This window comes from Myxine glutinosa, chromosome 6 (assembly GCF_964187855.1).
Source record: "Myxine glutinosa chromosome 6, kmMyxGlut1.1, whole genome shotgun sequence".
Classification (NCBI taxonomy): Eukaryota; Metazoa; Chordata; class Myxini; order Myxiniformes; family Myxinidae; genus Myxine; species Myxine glutinosa.
Genome location: NC_136266.1, coordinates 145,916,953 through 145,936,332, shown reverse-complemented (window position 1 = coordinate 145,936,332; position 19,380 = coordinate 145,916,953). Strand labels below are relative to the sequence as shown.

Below are 19,380 nucleotides of genomic sequence, written 5' to 3'. Positions count from 1 at the left end.
GTCTTTTCGGAGAGACATAGTAAGAGTGTGAGATTTGTCAGGATTGAAAGACATGTTCCACTTGTTTGACCAGTCTGTGATTTTGTCCAGGTCTGCAGAGAGTGAGGAGGCTGCAGACAGCCGATCTGAGGCATGAGGAATGGAGCGGCAGAGAGTGGAGTTATCAGCAAAGAGATAGAGAGGATTTTTCCGAGAGTCGGAGAGATCATTGATGAAGACCAGAAATAGCATAGGGCCCAGAACACTACCTTGGGGAACTCCAGCCAGAACAGGACGGGGAGATGAGAGAAATCCATTCAGGGCCACACGTTGACTACGACTAGAGAGGAAGTCCGCAAGCCATGCGAGGAGATTTCCATGGATACCATAGGAGGATAGTTTGGTGAGCAGAGCTGGGTGCCAGACCGTATTGAAGGCACGTAATATGTCAAGGGAGACAGCTCTGATTTCCTGTTTGGCATTGAGGACCTCCATCCATTGTTGAGACAGCAGAAGCAACATGTCCAGAGTAGAATGACCTAGTCGGAATCCAAATTGATGATCGGAGATCAAGCCATTGGAGAAGAGGAAGGATTTGATATCCGAAGCAATGATGGATTCCATGACTTTGCTGATAATTGGAAGCAGGCTGATTGGTCTGTAGTTGCAAGGATCTGTTTTTGCACCTTTTTGTGTAAAGCGGTTATGTTTGCTGATTTCCAGGATGCTGGCAGATGACCTTGAGCAAAAGAGAGGGTGAAAAGAACAGAGAGAGGGTGAGATAGAGCGGCAGAGCAGGATTTTAGGACCCGTGGGCTGATGCCGTCTGGTCCAGTTGCAGAATCAGAGTTGAGGTTTGACAAAAGCTTCTCCACCTTGTCAGGAGAGAAGGACACAGAGTCCAGGAGCAGTTTGGTTCGACTGGGTAAGGTGGGAACAGAGAGAGATGGGTTTGGGACACAAGATTTTAAGGCAAACACAGAGTTGAGGCATTCGGCTTTGTCACGTGCGGTGTCAACTGTGTCGCCACTTGAGGTAAGGGAGGGGATGGAAGGGGAACAGACACCAGAAACGGGTTTGACCAGACGCCACCAGGATTTGGAGGAATTAGACAGGTTTGAGAGTTCATTCTTGAGTGTGGAGAGATAGTGCTTCCTGGCACTCCTGAGGGTAGACACACACTTGTTCCGAGCTTGGTGGAAGGAACTGAGATTGCCTTCAGTTGGATTTGCCTTCCAAGAGGCAAAGGCAAGTTGTTTCAGGGCAACTGCCTCACCACAAGATTCAGTGTACCATGGATGGAAGGTAGGGTAAGACAACTGAAGACGAGATGGGATAAATCTGTGCATGAGAGAGAGCAGTTTGCTTTGGAAGAATTGCCAGGAAGAATTAATGTCAGAGGCAGTAGAGATGGGAGACCAGTCCAGATGATTGATGGCTGCTTGCAGACCGTGCCAGTCAGCCTGAGTGAAATGCCAGACTCGTCGGCGCTGAAGAGGCTCTCTGAGAATGGCCAAAGAGATGTCTACTTTAACAAGCACATGATCAGAAGAACCGATTGGAGCAGAAGAAGAGCAGCAGACATTTGCAGGGAAGTTTGTCATAACCAAGTCTAAAAGAGAAGATTCTCCATTGACTGAGATCCGGGTCAGGAAATTGACAGATTGTGTCAGTCCCAATGAGTCGCAGAAGTCCTTTGCTGAGGTGCCATGGCTGGTGAGAGAGGAACCCACACCCAGCCAGCTGGCATGATGACAGTTGAAGTTGCCACATATGAGGAAGAGAGAGTTTGGATGAGTTGATGGAAGTTGGTCCATGTTGTCAGACAGCGAAATGTAAATGGAGTCATCACTGTTTGGAGGACGGTTCAGAACACATCTGAACAAAAGGTGGGAGCGGAGAGGAAGCCGTAGCCATAGGTACAGGCAGTCCACAGGTTACGAACACCCGACTTACGAAGGCCCGTACTTACGGACCGACCTCCGTTTTTTTTTGTTTTTGTTTTTTGGTTGTATACAGAATCGAGGCTCGTGAAAGAGCTAACATTTATCACACAGAAAAAAAAAATCAACCAGACACACAAAGTATATAATAAGGGGAGCGGTAGACTAGAAATATGAGAAAAGCTCTGTTCAAGCCACCCTTGATGTTTACTTTAAGAAAATTGACCAGCACCAGGTCCATCCTCTCCAATACCATGTCCATCCTCTCCAACACCAGGCCCATCATCTCGGAGAGATATATCAAGGTATGATCGTTTCAAGGTTTGCAAGACATCAATTGGAACGAGAGTAAGCCTTCCTTTAATCTTTAATCATTATCTAACCTTTAATCTTTAAAGTAACCTTTATCTTTTTATTTTAAAGTAACCTTTATCTTTTAAAGTCTTTATCTTTTAAAGTAACCTTTAATCATTATCTTTTCTTTTCTATCTAAACAGTTTAAGAAATGTTTCTTTAATGTTTTTATACCTATAGATGTTTCAGGGAAAATATATACTATATACTAAGACAAACATTTGACTAATTGGCGCTAGATGTGAACCGTACGTAATTGTTCCGACTTACATACAAATTCGACTTGCAGACAAACTTAAAAAGGGAACTCGTTCGTAACCCGGGTTCTGCCTGTACTCCTGGGGGTGGGGTGGAGAGAGGGCAGTGCAAGGAGAGTGAGGAAGAGAGTTTTTGATAAAGATAGCCACCCCACCACCAGGACGAGGCTCAGGTCTATCATAGCGGAGGAGGGAGTAACCAGGAAGAGATATTAAGGAATCAGAGACATCTTGAAGGAGGAAAGTTTCTGTTAAACAGATCAAGTCTGGATTGTCAGAAGCAACCTGAATGGAGAGATCAATCAGGTTTGAGCGAAGGCCTCGGATGTTTGAGGTCCATACCGTTAATGAGGAGAGAGGAGGAGCATCGGGTGTAGGACAGGGGAGGGGAGGGGTAGGGTCAGATGAAGGATGACAGGGGGAGGTACGGAGAGCAGTTGATAGTGTGTCAGAGATTACAGAAGAGTTACAAGAAATGGAAGGATGAGGAGGATGAAGGCAGAGGAAAGTAGAAGGTTGGGGGAGGTGGAGGTATGAGATAGAAGGGAGACGAAGTGGGGAGGAGGCAGCTTTGAGGAGGATGGGGGAGGGGGGAGAATTGGAGGAGGATGGAAGGGGGGGCGAGATTTGAAGGGAAGGGGTTGGGGGCGAGTTTTGAAGGGGAGGGGGGAGTTTAGGAGGTGAGGGGCAAGGGGGGAGTTTAGGAGGGGAGGGGAAATGGGGGAGATTTGGGAGGGGAGGGGCTAGGGGGGAGTTTATGAGGGGAGGGGGTGAAGGAGTTTAGGAGGGGAGGGGGTGAAGGGGGAGTTTAGGAGGGGAGAGGCAAGGGGGGAGTTTAGGAGGTGAGGGGCAAGGGGGGAGATTTGGAGGGGAGGGGCAAGGGGGGAGTTTAGAAAGTGGATGATTAATGAAAGACGAACATTTATACCAAATTGGGTTTAATGTGATTTTCAAGTTAGCGATCCATTTAAGAACGATGGAAGAGGGGTGTAATGAATGAGAATTTAGAGCATGTCGTGAGAAAGAATTATAAGGGATTGAATTTTTTTTTGAAGTGGAATGAGTTGAAGAGGAAATTGAAAGGAGCCTTTTAAATAGGAAGAAAAACAGCGTGTTGTAATATACCACTGAATAAAACACTGCAGGGAAAGTTTAAACATATTTAAACAGAACCGTGAAGAACAATGTTATATTCACAAAAATACCAACGGGGAGAGGGCCTAGAGGGACAACCACGAGTCACTTGAACAGAGCAAAAGGTGGAAGGCAAGGAGATAATGGGGGCGGGGCAACACAGCGCACGTGGACAGAAGCACACGATGAGACAAAAGCACACACGATGAGAAGCACACGATGAGACACGTGGAGAAAGGGAAATAAATGTTGTTGTTTTTTGTTTTTTGGGGGGGGGGGTGGTTTAAATGTTAGACAAAGAGTAGATGTTCGGGGGAGAAGGGAAAAATCTAAGAACCAAACAAAAACAGCGAAGGAAGAAACTTAAGTGAACAAACTTCGACGGGAGACCAGGGAAGCCTGAGGCTACAAGGCCGCACATGCTGGACGAACAGAAACGATTAATTTATGAAAGATTAACACCGAGAATCTTCCTAGGGACACACTATAGGTTCACACACCGAAAGATAAATACAGTTTCGACAAAATACAATTGTGAACAATGACTTAACTTCGAAAACGTGGAGAACGTGTAACAGCTTCGAAAATCCCTGATGTCGCCCACAAGATCTCACGATATCTCGCAATATATATGTTTATATATATATATACAGTCACGTGGAAAAGTAAGTACACCCCATGTATAGTTTTGACTTTTTCAACATATTTCAACATACAGCTATTTGATCTTCATTTCAACAATATTGATAGATAAAGGTGATATAATATAACAAATGTCATGAAACATTTACATTTTGTAGTCCATTGTATTATTTAAATAAACATAAATGCAAATTTCACATGTGGAAAAGGTAAGTACACCCTTGGCTCTAATAGGTGGTATTGCCCCCTTTGGCAGAAACAACCTGAAGTAGGCGTTTCTTATAACTGTCTACCAGTCTCTGACATCGACTGGGAGAAATTTTTGCCCACTCCTCCATGCAGAATTCTTTCAGCTGTGCGATGTTTGAGGGGTTTCTTGCATGCACTGCTCGTTTCAAATCCCCCCACAACATCTCGATGGAATTTAGATCCGGGCTTTGACTTGGCCATTCCAGAACCCTCCATTTCTTTCTTTTCAGCCATTCCTTGTGGATTTACTGGTATGTTTAGGGTCATTGTCATGTTGCAAGGTCCACCTTCGGTTGACCTTCAACTTTCCGAAAGATGGCCTCACATTATCCTCAAGCACCCTCTGGTACAATGAAGAATTAATAGTGGATTCCATGGTGGTGAGCTGCCCAGGCCCTGATGCAACAAAGCGGCCCCAAACCATAATATTTCCACCACCATGCTTTGCAGTTGGTATCAGGTTCTTGTTGTCAAATGCTGTCTTTGGTTTTCGCGAAACAAGTCTTCTGGTACTGTGGTCAAAATCGCTATACATTTGACTCTTCTGTCCAGAGCACATTGTTCCAGAAGTGCTGGTCTTTGCCGAGGTGTTCATTGGCAAACTTTAGTCTTGCCCTGATGTTCTTTCTGGACAGCAAAGGTTTCCTCCTGGCACACCTCCCATGTAGATCAAATTTGTGCAGCCTCTTTCTAATGGTAGACCCGTGCACTTTGACATCAACAGTGGCAAGAGTTACCTGTCGGTCCCGTGATGACATTCTGGGGTTCTTAGAGACTTCTTTCAGCATCTTGCGATCTGCTCTCAGGCTGAACTTGCTGGGGCGGCCTGGCCTGTACAAGTTGGCAGTTGTTTGGAATCTCCTCCACTTGTAGATGATCTTCCGGACAGTCGAATGATTGATTTCAAATTGTTTGGACATCTTTTTAAATCCCTTCCCAGACTCGTAGGCATCTATAACCTTCTTTCTGAAGGCCTCAGAGAGCTCTTTTGATCTAGGCATGGTGATGCCGCACACTTCAACAACAAAGAGCAAACCAAACTAAATTTTATCCTGGGAATTGTTCCAAAGTAAATTGCTCTCTCTCATGCACAGATTTATCCCATCTCGTCTTCAGTTGTCATACCCTTCCTCCCATCCATGGTACACGGAATCTTGTGGTGAGGCTATTGCCCAGAAACAACTTGCTTTCATCTCCTTGAAAGCAAATCCAACGGAAGGAAATCTCATTTCCTTTCACAAAGCCCGAAACAAGTGTGTGTCCACCCTCAGGAGAGCCAGGAAACAATATCTCTCCGTTCTCAGGACCGAACTCTCTTATCTGTCTCCCTCTTCCAAATCCTGGTGGCGTCTGGTCAAATCTGTTTCTGGTGTTTGTTCCACCTCCATCCCCTCCCTCACCTCAAATGGCCACACGGCTGATTCCGCATGTGAAAAAGCTGAATGCCTCAACTCTGTGTTTGCCTCTAAATCTTGTGTCCCAAACCCATCCCTCTCTGTACCCACCATACCCAGTCGTACCCAGCTGCTCCTGGACTCTGTGTCCTTTCCTCCTGACAAGGTGGAAAAATTTCTGTAAGCCCTCGACTCTGCAACTGGACCTGACGGCATCAGCCCACGGATCCTAAAATCCGGTTCTTCCGCTCTTTCACTCCCTCTCTCTGTTCTCTTCACCCTCTCTTTTGCTCAAGGTCATCTGCCATCTGCTTGGAAATCTGCCAACATCACCGCTTTGCACAAAAAAGGTGCAAAAACAGATCCTAGCAACGACAGACCAATCAGCCTTCTCCCAATTATCAGCAAAGTCATGGAATCCATCATTGCTTCAGATATGAAATCTTTCCTTTTCTCCAATGGCTTGATCTCTGATCATCAATTTGGTTTCAGACATGGTCACTCTACTCTGGACATGCTGCTTCTGCTTTCTCAACAATGGATGGAGGTCCTCAATGCCAAACAGGAAATTAGAGCTGTTTCCCTTGACATATCACGTGCCTTCGATACGGTCTGGCACCCCGCTCTGCTCACCAAACTCTCCTCTTTTGGTATCCATGGAAATCTCCACGCATGGCTGGCGGACTTCCTCTCTAGTCGTAGTCAACATGTGGCCCTGAATGGGTTTCTCTCATGACCTCTTCCTGTTCAGGCTGGAGTTCCCCAAGGCAGTGTTCTGGGCCCTGTGCTTTTTCTGGTCTTCATCAATGATCTCTCTGACTCTCTTGAAAATCCTCTCTATCTCTTTGCTGATGACTCTACTCTCTGTCACTCCATTCTTCATCCCTCAGATTGGCAGTCTGCAGCCTCCTCACTCTCTGCAGACCTGGACAAAATCACAGACTGGGCATACAAGTGGAACATGTCTTTCAATCCTGACAAATCTCACACTCTTACGATGTCTCTCTGAAAAGACCGACTGGACAACCCTCCCATCCACTTTCTGAATAATCCTCTCCAAGAAGTTCTGTCACTCAAGCTTTTGGGTCTCACTATCTGCCATGATCTTTCCTGAGAAAACCACATTTCAAATCTGGCCTCCAAAGCCAGTCGCCTACTGGGCATCCTCCGTCGTGCGAAGTCCTTCCTTGGCACACCTGAGCTCCTCACCACATACAAGGCTTTCATCCGCAGGTCAATGGAATACTGCTCTCCCCTCTGGGCTGGTGCACCTGCCTCACACCTAGCTCATCTTCACGCTGTTGAAACCAAAGCATTCAGAATCATTGGAATCTCCCGCGATGAAGCTAACTCCAAGGGCCTCTCACTCACTCACCGCAGGCAGGTTGGTGGTCTTTCCGTCTTCTACCGACTCCTCTCTGGCCTTGCCCCCCCCCCCCCCCCAGCTCTCTCTGGGCTCTGTCCAGCAAATATTCCTACAGGTCGCACAAGATCTGCCTGCAACCCTCTTATGGTTAAACTGCCAAAATCAAGACTCTCTGCTCACCTTCACTCCTTCATTCCTCTTTTCTCCCACCTCTGGAACAAACTCCCTCACTCTCTTCAATCCCACTCCACCCTCCAGGTCTTTAAAACAGCTGTTCACCACCATCTCTTATCTTCCCCATCCAAAACATTGATCTTTTCTATCCCCGCTAATTTCACCCCAATTCCACTTTTTTGAAATACCCAACTTCTGTCCTGGAAGTCCTTGGTGTCCTTGTGTTTGATACTTCTGCTACCCCCCTCCCCCCCAAGCCCTCTCCCTCCATCACATCTCCCTGCTCTTAAATGTTGTGTGCCCTCAAGTGTTTGTGTGCTTCCCCTTCTCTTATCTTCCACTCCCTCTTTTTATATATTTTGTTTGTCTGGTTGATTTGTTTGTGAAATAAATGTCAGCTCTTTCACGAGCCTCGATTAAGTATACAAAAAAAAAAAAAAAATGTCTGAGGTTTAAATAAGACAGGTTCCTCCAAGATCCTCTCTAACGATGTTCTAAACATTTGCACCTGAGCTGGTGCACCTGAATCTAATTTTAGGTCTTTGAAGTAGTGATAAATGTCGGGGTGTACTTACTTTTTCCACATGTGAAATTTGCATTTATGTTTATTTAAATAATTCAATGGACTACAAAATGTAAATGTTTCATGATATTTGTTATATTATATCACCTTTATCTATCAATATTGTTGAAATGAAGATCAAATAGCTGTATGTTGAAATATGTTGAAAAAGTCAAAACTTTACATGGGGTGCACTTACTTTTTCACGTGACTGTATATATTTATGTATATATTTATGTATATATATATATATATATATTTATGTGTACATATACATATATATATATATATATACATATATATATATATATATATATATATATATATATATATATATATATATATATATATATATATATACATATATATACATATATATATGACGTCATTTACATGCTGTAAATGCTGTATTGATAGTCGCATGGTCGAGTTGTCGGTCCATTCCTTTATACAGACTTTACCGATATATATATATATTGTTACAGACGTGGTTTTGGATGTTAGTTTACCGAGCGGTTTGGTATGACCGCGTCTGCACAGTTTACCCGATTCCACTCGAACGTTGGCCGAATTGCGCTATGCTAGATCAATGAAGGAAAGGACACAACGGCTGGGTTAAATGACACGACACCAGGGGTACAGTTCTCAAGACCTCCGGAGGAGGTTATAATATTTGTATGCAGAACGTTTAGATTACACGGACAAGAGGTACAGCATAGGAAGGTGGGTACTTAAACACGGTCTTATATTAGCCCCGACAGACCACAGATAAACGGGACAAGACTGACTCACACAGGGATTGATGGCAAGGAAGGGCAGAATCGATGGCTCAAGGTGCACCATGGCTCAGGGACAGGATCCACACGGTCCGGTCCAGATATTCGGGGAGGTATCGTCGCGCTGGAGGTGGCGTCTGTTTCTCCTCAAGCTGGGGGCGCATCTGACGTCACCTCCGGTAAGTGGCTGCGTATATCCAGCGGGGAGTGACACGCCCTCGGCTCGTTAGCTCCGCCCCAGATGGAATCGGTCCGCCGCTTCTTATTGGGTGCGGGGGGGTTACCGGGCTCCGCCCTTGACGAGGAGCTGACAGTGAGCCCCTTCGTGGTAACCCCGTCGGAGCGCATGGTCAATGGCGGCTAACCAAGCCGGAGTGAGGACGCGCACTCCCCGCGCACTGTTGTTGTTGTTGTTGTTTCATGAGATGATGGGAGGATGCGGAGATGAGATTGTGGGGAGGTATTGGGAGGTCCTAAACTTACTACTGGTGCCATACAATCACATTCTGGTGCAACGAAGAGTCAGAATGAATGGAAACGAGTCCTTAACTGACATAGACTAAGAATAACTAGCAAGATGTCCTACAGTTGTCTACGTGAGATGCGGTGAACCTGGGCACGACATTTAATGGGGGAAAAAGGGGAAGGTCGGTTCTACAGAGTGTTGTTTACAGACAATGGGACTAGGGAATGGGGGATTGGGGATAGTTGGGGAGTATTGGGGAAATAGGGGAATATTTACAAGCGGATATGGATGGAGGCCAAATCCCATATCCGTAACATTGCACCCTTCTCTACCTCGGGGCGTCCCGACCCGATAAATCTTTACCTATGTTAGTGTGGCACTCAGATGTAGTTCCCTCTACTATTAACTCTACCCTGAGTGCGACAGTTTTACAGATGTTCACAAATGAGTAAATATGTCCCCCTGCGACGTTGCACCCTTCTCCTCACAGAAACACACCCACAGGATAACCGAATCGCGGAAAGAATCCTCAAACTAAACATACAGCCGGTAGGGAGCATTATTTACACAAGACTACACTGATATTTACACTACGATCCAGGACCTGTTTTTGGAGGAACACATGCAGATGTTATGCATAGAGAGAGCACGCATGCCAGCATCGATACACCAACCCACGAGTGCTCTGTGGCCCTACGGCCTTTAATAATGTGCAGAGCACCCCTTCCAAGCACCAAAAGCACCACCCCATCATGTACAGTCAGCACCATCCGGTGCACCAATAAAGTGTTTATAGTCACCGGTGGTGTCGCAGCCGGCCGATGTTCTGCCGCTGGTCTTGCCTTGGAGCCCACTTGGTGTTCTGGCTTCCTTAGAAATAAAGAAAGGCGCCAACCGCGTCCATTTCTAAATTGTGGCCGTCAGGGGGCCAACTATTAGTGGTTCACCTGTATGGCATAGGTGCCACGTTGACCCATAGGTCCATCAACGGGTGGTGCTTGCCCGCAAAAGACTGCGGTCCATGGTGGGCGGCCACAAAAATTGCGGTCCATAGGGTGTATCGATCCCGGCAGCAAGCAGCGAAAGTGCAGGCCCACAACTGCGGAGCCAGCACCTCTCTCTCCTCTCTCTCTGCCCCAAAGCCAGATCCTCGGAGGTGGGAGACAAAAGAAGCAGACAAGTGAGTAAGGTGGTAAGGGAGCAAAAGTGCACGCAATATAAGATGATGCACACTGGGGGCACATGGGAACCAGGTGAGACAGGTACGTTCCTATCGTACGCCCCCCCCCCCCCACCAGGTAACCTACATGGCCCCTCCCTTACCCCTTACTGTATCCACAAAACACAACACTACCCATAAACATCTACTTTACAAATCAACAAACGTCCCTACTGTCTTCCCCGTTCCTCCCATAAACCAAATTCGTCTTCTCTCCCTCCTAACCAATCAAATTTGCCATTTCCAACTCTCATCACAATTTGCCATCTCCAACTCAACATCAAAATTTGCCATCACCAATTCATCATCAGTCCCTCCTAAGGAGGGAGAGATGGAATCACCCCAATGTCTCATCCACGTCGTGATGCGTCTCACAAATCCTCACATCAATTCTCATTTCCTGCAACAGAACAAAGAAAACACAGGTGTGGAGTCATCATCATCACCGCAGGTAAGTGGCTGCGTATGGTGCGACAGGTTCATCAATCCTAACTATTTCCTAAATGACTTTAACAACTTTACATTACCCGGGGTCTTTCCCTGCCAATCCATTGGCCAACTTACACTATGGGTTCTAAAAACCAATTCCCATTGACCAAACTGTGGTGCTTTTCAATTTGGGGTCTCACTCCCCCGATTCATCTCCCGGTGCCCTCGCACAATTTCTGGGCTGCGACGTGTAGCTCTCCCAGCAGGTCTACCCACCTGCACACCTCCACCACTGCAGTTGCCTCCGAGCTTACCTGCTCCTTACCCTAACCTAACTACCTGGGGAAGGCCCCCTGGCGCTCTCCCCACTCGGTGCCCTCTCTGGCACTGGGCTACCCGGGTCCGTCCTCCGGATCCTCGGGCCCCACTGACACTAACGGCTCCCAGAGCCCACCTGCGGCCTCACCTGGCCGACATCCTCACAGTGGTGGAGTGCCCAACCAACTACACACACTAACAGGCTACACGCCCAGCCATTTCCACAACACTAATGCACCCATCCGCACCACAAATGCCAATATCCAACCACAATTTACCTATACCCTCTACCTAACACTTACACTACCCGCCCCGGGTATCCGTGATGGGGGTCCACTCTTCCCCCATTCACACCTTCGCACCATGCACACCACTCCGTACCACTTACTCCAACTCTCTCCACACCACTCATTCTCTGCTCCATATATTCCACACACCTGTACTTGCACACCTGTGCTCTCACACCTGGTGCCACCTGCACCCTTCTCTCCCCAAGCGCATTCGCGCTGATCCACAACACTCACTACTCACACACTGCTCCACACACCTGTCCAGTTGCACACCTGTGCAATCACACCTGTTCAATTCTCAACCACACGGCATCATCTCATCTAACTACTCCCCTCTGAAACTTGCGCTTCCCAGTCGTCCCTTTAAACTATTGCGCTCCCACGTCATTATCATCCACACTAATCTACCTGCGTCCCCACTACAGGTATCAGTCACTAACTAAACTTAACGTTACATAATGTCATCTTCGCTAGATCCCTATCAATATCCTAACCCACCCGGGCTAGTTTTCACTGCCATACACCCCATAAGCTATTGCGCATTTGCCCCCACTTTGTGAGGGATGACAGAGTTGCCATCCCACCACATCGGGCATCTCCCACTACCAATTTTGCACATCAAATTTCAACAAATCAAAAATTTGCCAATCACTGCCCATCATCTGCCAATCATTACTGCCAATCCTTTGCCAATCATCAAATTTTGTTTTTCACTAATTTTGGGGCCAAAACACTATCCTCATCACACAGTCTACTCACTAATGCCTCTCGGTGCGCCAATTTACTTCTAAAGTTCGGCTTCGTACAGCCAAGCCATGAATGCGGGTTGTTTGGTGCCAGCGGCTGGATACGTCCGGCACTCGGTGCAGGGACGGGGGCTTACCCGGCCCGAGATCCCACGCACCACCTCGGCGTGGAGCAATCCAATGTCCCGATCTCGACCTGCCGGAATGCCTCAACAAAAAGTGGTCGCCATGACGACCCTTCCGGTCGGGCTGCCCGCTCCGCCTAGTGGAGCACGGACGCGGCCGTTCAAAGCGAGGCCCGGCACGCACCGAGGGCCCGATTCGGCTAAAAGTCGACCTAACCGCTGCTCCGTTTAACGTCGATGCTTCACCTGCATGCTTACACCCCGCAGCCCGTTCCTTGCTCACACATCCAGCCGTTTCCATGCTCCTCGTACCTTTCCTTACACACCCAGGTACTCTCATTCCACTCACAGACTTGGTCACACACCTGACCACCGAACACCTTGGCACACATTCGTCGCTCGCACACCTCACCAACACACCTCTTCGCGCCCCCTCCTCGGTCACCTCCTCTGTGACAATCACAGGTGTGCTTTCACTCGCACACCCAACCACGTGCCTCACTACCAATTCCAGCGTGCATTCCCACTCACGCTCTACCATTCCAGGTGTGCATCCTTCCATTCCAGGTGTACATCCTCGCTCACCTGTCACAACCAACTCACGCTCCTTGTCACTCTCACTACCACTCTTGACAACGCACTCACCCTTACTCCCGACAGCGCACTCTTTCCTCATGCACCTGTCCGTTACACACCTTTCTCGCGCACACTCTTGCGCACACTCTCCCGTCACACCCTCTGTAACACTCACCACAGGCATGCATTCTTCCTTGCCTTTGACAGCGCACTCTTTCCCCATGCACCTGTCCGTCACACACCTTCCTCGCGCACACTTTTGCGCACACTCTCCCGTCACACCCTCTGTAACACTTACCACACCGCGCTTCCATGTGCTCCCTCGCACACGCGCTACGACCGACTCACTCTCGCCAGCACCCTCACTCCTTGGCACGCACTTTTTCCTCACACACCCCAGAGTCGGACTTTCTCGCACACCTCCTTTTTCGCACACCAGACCTGTCGCACACTTCACCAACGGCCTCTCACGAACACCCGGGTCTATCTCGACCCCCAAGCTTATCAAATCACCTGGCGCATCATACGCACGACCATATTGGTCACCACTTACACCGGGTCCTCTTTCTCTTCGCTTCTCCTCCATCACCTGCGAATCCCTCATCCGGTTAATGAGCACATCATCACGATCCAAACACAGACTTTGGACCAATTCTTTTATCTCCTCTTTTATCTCTTTCTTATCCCCTCTCCGTCGCTTCTTAATTTCGCTCACCCCTTCTTCCACTTCTTCTAATTTCTGCTTCACCTCTTTTATTTCCCGGTACGTCTCCTCAAGCTCGTCCTCCAAGGCTACCTTGACCGTTTCCATGTGCGTCCTCACCTGCCGGTCCTTCGTCTCCATTACCTCTATCACCTCGTCCAACCTCGTTGTCAGTCCCTCACGTACCATCTGACATTCCCTCTTCGTCACTACCAAGTCATTTTTTAGGTCATTTTGTGTCGCTTTTAACCCTCCTATTACCGCTGTGTTCTTCTTTACCTGGTCCGTTAGTTCTTTTTGTCCCTCTGTCAGTTGTTCTACTTCCTGCGTCAGGTCCTCTATGCCCCCTTGTAACTTTACAGTCCCCTTTCTCACCTCCTTCTCCATGTGCTCCTTACAGTGCCTCACCTCCTCGCACACTCCTCCGACCTCCTCACTCACACCTCTTCTGATCTCTTGTCCCATCACTTGCATCTCCTGCCCAGATGCCACCCTCATCTGCTCCATTTCCTCCCTGTGAGCATCCAGTTTGGTTTCTACCCCCATTCTGACCCCCTCTATCTGCTGCCCCATTTGTTTAACTTCCCTTTCCGCTTGGTCCCTCATGTCCCTCAATTTGCCTTCCATCCTGTTTTCTAACCCCTCTAACCCCTTTTGCATCCCTTCCATTTGATTCTCTTGAGCGGCCATTCTGTTTTCTACCCCCGTTAACCCCTCCTGTATTTCCCCTAATCTATTGTCTAATCCCTCTATTCTACTCCCTAACCCATGTTTCAGCCCTTCTATCCCATTGTCTAACCCCTCTAATTTCTTGTCTAATCCCTCACCGGTACCCCTCGCTTCGTCCCTCATTACCCCCATTTGGCCCTCCAATCGCTCACCCTGAGCATCCATCCGCTTCCCCATTACCCCCATTTGGTTTCCCAACCGCTCACTATCAGCCCTCATTCCCACAATTTGGTCTCCCATTTGTTCCATAAGGGCCCTCATTTGCAGGAGGAAAAGGTTCGAATCCACCAGCGGCGCTACCACGGTCGCGGGCGCGGTCGCCGTGGCCATGTGCGAGGCGCCATTTTGTGCGTCTGCTACCCTCACTGCTTCGCTCTCTTCATGTCCCTCATTTTGGTCCTGGATCGACCCTGCCTCACTCTCCTCTACCGGAACCCAGCCGTCTTGGTCTGCCATAGCGCGACTTTCAAAATTCGGGTTTTTTTTTTTTTTTTTTTGTAAAACACAATCAAATTTCGCCGTTATAATTTCGAGCGCATGAAACGCGCTCCGGATCGAATCCCACTTCCCGACACCAAATGTTACAGACGCGGTTTTGGATGTTAGTTTACCGAGCGGTTTGGTATGACCGCGTCTGCACAGTTTACCCGATTCCACTCGAACGTTGGCCGAATCGCGCTATGCTAGATCAATGAAGGAAAGGACACAACGGCTGGGTTAAATGACACGACACCAGGGGTACAGTTCTCAAGACCTCCGGAGGAGGTTATAATATTTGTATGCAGAACGTTTAGATTACACGGACAAGAGGTACAGCATAGGAAGGTGGGTACTTAAACACGGTCTTATATTAGCCCCGACAGACCACAGATAAACGGGACAAGACTGACTCACACAGGGATTGATGGCAAGGAAGGGCAGAATCGATGGCTCAAGGTGCACCTTGGCTCAGGGACAGGATCCACACGGTCCGGTCCAGATATTCGGGGAGGTATCGTCGCGCTGGAGGTGGCGTCTGTTTCTCCTCAAGCTGGGGGCGCATCTGACGTCACCTCCGGTAAGTGGCTGCGTATATCCAGCGGGGAGTGACACGCCCTCGGCTCGTTAGCTCCGCCCCAGATGGAATCGGTCCGCCGCTTCTTATTGGGTGCGGGGGGGTTACCGGGCTCCGCCCTTGACGAGGAGCTGACAGTGAGCCCCTTCGTGGTAACCCCGTCGGAGCGCATGGTCAATGGCGGCTAACCAAGCCGGAGTGAGGACGCGCACTCCCCGCGTGCTGTTGTTGTTGTTGTTGTTTCATGAGATGATGGGAGGATGCGGAGATGAGATTGTAGGGAGGTATTGGGAGGTCCTAAACTTACTACTGGTGCCATACAATCACATTCTGGTGCAACGAAGAGTCAGAATTAATGGAAACGAGTCCTTAACTGACATATAGTGGGGCGGCTTAGCCCAAATATTCAAAAGAATTGTGCATTTTGTGAAACAAGCACCAAATTTGGCACAAATGTACATTAATATGTTGCGAACATTTTCAGATATTGGGCCACTTGAAATTCCGTAATTTTTTTTTTCAAATTTTTTCAAATTTCGTAATTTCAAATTTTTCGGGTGACACCGTCACAATTTCGGTCTTCGAGGCCGGCCGATAGGCAAAGTGTGACCGGAAGGGACGAGGTTCTCCTGACCACGTGGCCCTCGATCTGGGAAGCGAGAGGCGTTCCATTAGTGGACGCGCCCCTCACGCCCGACTTTTGGGCGGCCCCGGCAGGCCGTTTGTTTTGACGTTCCGTGACAGGCCCCGCACCCCCACCTCCGGGCCGACCGGAAGCTTGTGCTGAGTACATCATACCTGAACAACTCAGTGAGGCAGAACACAGCAGTGCACACCAGGGTGACCCCTTCAGTGCATAAACCAATTAACCTGTCCACTGCAGGGCATATAGAAATGAAGTTATTTTCTGCATATAATAATAATATAAGTTCAGTTCTATATAACAATTTCTGTTATCACCACTACCACTACAACTACCACTACTACAAGCTTTGTCTGGAATTTTGTGGACTAACAGACAAACAGACATACAGAAAGCTGGGATCAAAACATTACCTCCTTCCACCATTGAGTGTAGAGGTAAACATCATGGAAATTATATCATGCCCTAGATTTAATTCATGCTTACCCGTGTATTTGCTTCACTGGTTCACAAGGTCTTTTGCATACATGTAATTCAGACTCTCGTCTTCATTGCTGACCACACAATGTTCGCAACATATTAATGTACATTTGTGCCAAATTTGGTGCTTGTATCACAAAATGCACAATTCTTTTGAATATTTGGGCTAAGCCGCCCCACTATATCGGCCGGCCTCGAAGACCGAAATTGTGACGGTGTCACCCGAAAAATTTGAAATTACGAAATTTGAAAAAATTTGAAAAAAAAAATTACGGAATTTCAAGTGGCCCAATATCTGAAAATGTTCGCAACATATTAATGTACATTTGTGCCAAATTTGGTGCTTGTATCACAAAATGCACAACAGGTTTGCTATGCTGCTACACTAATAGACTAAGAATAACTAGCAAGATGTCCTATAGTTGTCTACGTGAGATGCGGTGAACCTGGGCACGACATTTAATGGGGGAAAAAGGGGAAGGTCGGTTCTACAGAGTGTTGTTTACAGACAATGGGACTAGGGAATGGGGGATTGGGGATAGTTGGGGAGTATTGGGGAAATAGGGGAATATTTACAAGCGGATATGGATGGAGGCCAAATCCCATATCCGCAACAATATATACACACACACACACACACATACGTTCGGTAAGACATATCTTTGAGGAAGTTTGCAGCGGCGAAAATCGCACATCCACAGGTCAGAGCCTGGAACTGGTAGTGATTAGTTCATCCAATAACCTATTCCTTGCTACATTCTTAATTTTAAATTTTTTGCTCAACTTAATCTCTATTCCCTCTATTTCTTTCATTTATTTAATTGTCTTCCTGAGTCTGTATAATTTTGTTCATCCTTCACGTCCTTCAAGCAGCAGCCCATTTGCAGCTCTTCTCGTCTCATACCCATCCAAAATATTTTCCATTCTTGCTATCCTTACTTCCTTTGTTTACTTAGCTATCCAGTATTTTCTGCACTAATTGCTACACTCTTTGCTTTCTTCTCCCTCATAGGCATCGATATCGAGATTGTAGACAGCTGTGCATTTGATAATGGTGGATGTGAGCACCGTTGCACGCACACAAGACAAGGCCCTCGCTGCTCTTGTCATCCTGGTTTTCATTTGCATGATGGAGGCAAAGCCTGTCAAGGTATGGATTTTGTTGCCCGTTTCATCACTGGATCGGTAATGTCTGTAATCTGTATAAAGGAATGGACCAGAAAAATTGCAAAGCCTCGCCAAAGTCACCTCCATCCATTGTTCGGTGGTTTTCAAGTCCAACCTAAAGTGATTAGAAACATTTGCTAGGGTTCTTAAGAGGCATTATTGTAATGGTACCAGTTTGGTTGTCTTTATTGAAGCTCAGCAAATTTTTTAAAATCAAATCATCTGCATTTTACCCAATGAAGGTCGATATGAACTTAGTTTTTTTTTTGTTTTTTTTTGTATACTGAATCGAGGCTCGTGAAAGAGCTAACATTTATTTCACAAACAAATCAACCAGACAAACAAAATATACAAAAAGAGGGAGCGGAAGACAAGATGGGGAGAGAAGGGGAAGCACACAACCACAACATTTGAGAGCAGGGAGAAGTGTGGGAGGGAGAGGGCTTGGGGGCAGGAGGCGTGGGAAGGGGAGGGGGGGGAGGGGGGGGGGAGAGGTATAAAACACAAGGGGACCGAAATTAGTGGGGGTAGAAAAGATCAAGGTTTTGGATGGGGGAGGATAAGAGATGGTGGTGAACAGCTGTTTTAAAGACCTGGAGGGTGGAGTGGGATTGAAGAGAGTGAGGGAGTTTGTTCCAGAGGTGGGAGAAAAGAGGAATGAAGGAGTGAAGGTGAGCAGAAAGTCTTGATTTTGGCAGTTTAACCATAAGAGGGTTGCAGGCAGATCTTGTGCGACCTGTAGGAATATTTGGGGGACAGAGCCCAGAGAGGGCTGGGGGGGCAAGGCCAGAGAGGAGTCGGTAGAAGACGGAAAGACCACCAACCTGCCTGCGGTGAGTGAGTGAAAGGCCCTTGGAGTTAGCTTCATCGCGGGAGATTCCAATGATTCTGAATGCTTTGGTTTCAACAGCGTGAAGACGGGCTAGGTGTGAGGCAGGAGCACCAGACCAGAGGGGAGAGCAGTATTCCATAGAGCTGCGGATGAAAGCCTTGTATGTGGTGAGGAGCTCAGGTGTGCCAAGGAATGACTTCGCACGACGGAGGATGCCCAGTCGGCGACTGGCTTTGGAGGCCAGATTTGAAATGTGGTTTTCCCAGGAAAGATCATGGCAAATAGTGAGACCCAAAAGCTTGAGTGACAGAACTTCTTGGAGAGGATTATTCAGAAAGTGGATGGGAGGGTTTTCCAGTCGGTCTTTTCGGAGAGACATCGTAAGAGTGTGAGATTTATCAGGATTGAAAGACATGTTCCATTTGTTTGCCCAGTCTGTGATGTTGTCCAGGTCTGCAGAGAGTGAGGAGGCTGCAGACTGCCGATCTGAGGGATGAGGAATGGAGCGACAGAGAGTAGAGTCGTCAGCAAAGAGATAGAGAGGATTTTCAAGAGAGTCAGAGAGACCATTGATGAAGACCAGAAAAAGCACAGGGCCCAGAACACTACCTTGGGGAACTCCAGCCTGAACAGGAAGAGGAGATGAGAGAAACCCATTCAGGGCCACACGTTGACTACGACCAGAGAGGAAGTCCGCCAGCCATGCGTGGAGATTTCCATGGATACCAAAGGAGGAGAGTTTGGTGAGCAGAGCAGGGTGCCAGACCGTATCG

At 47.7% G+C, this 19,380-nt stretch overlaps 1 protein-coding gene across 1 annotated transcript in view; it reads left to right on the top strand.

The window, feature by feature from the left end:
- The window catches only part of MEGF6 (multiple EGF like domains 6), a 520,079-nt gene that overhangs the window by 348,342 nt on the left and 152,357 nt on the right, over positions 1-19,380 (top strand). The window contains exon 10 of the mRNA XM_078781084.1: positions 17,621-17,758. Coding sequence (XP_078637210.1) covers positions 17,621-17,758 — 138 coding nt within the window. The remainder of the gene's footprint in view (positions 1-17,620; positions 17,759-19,380) is intronic.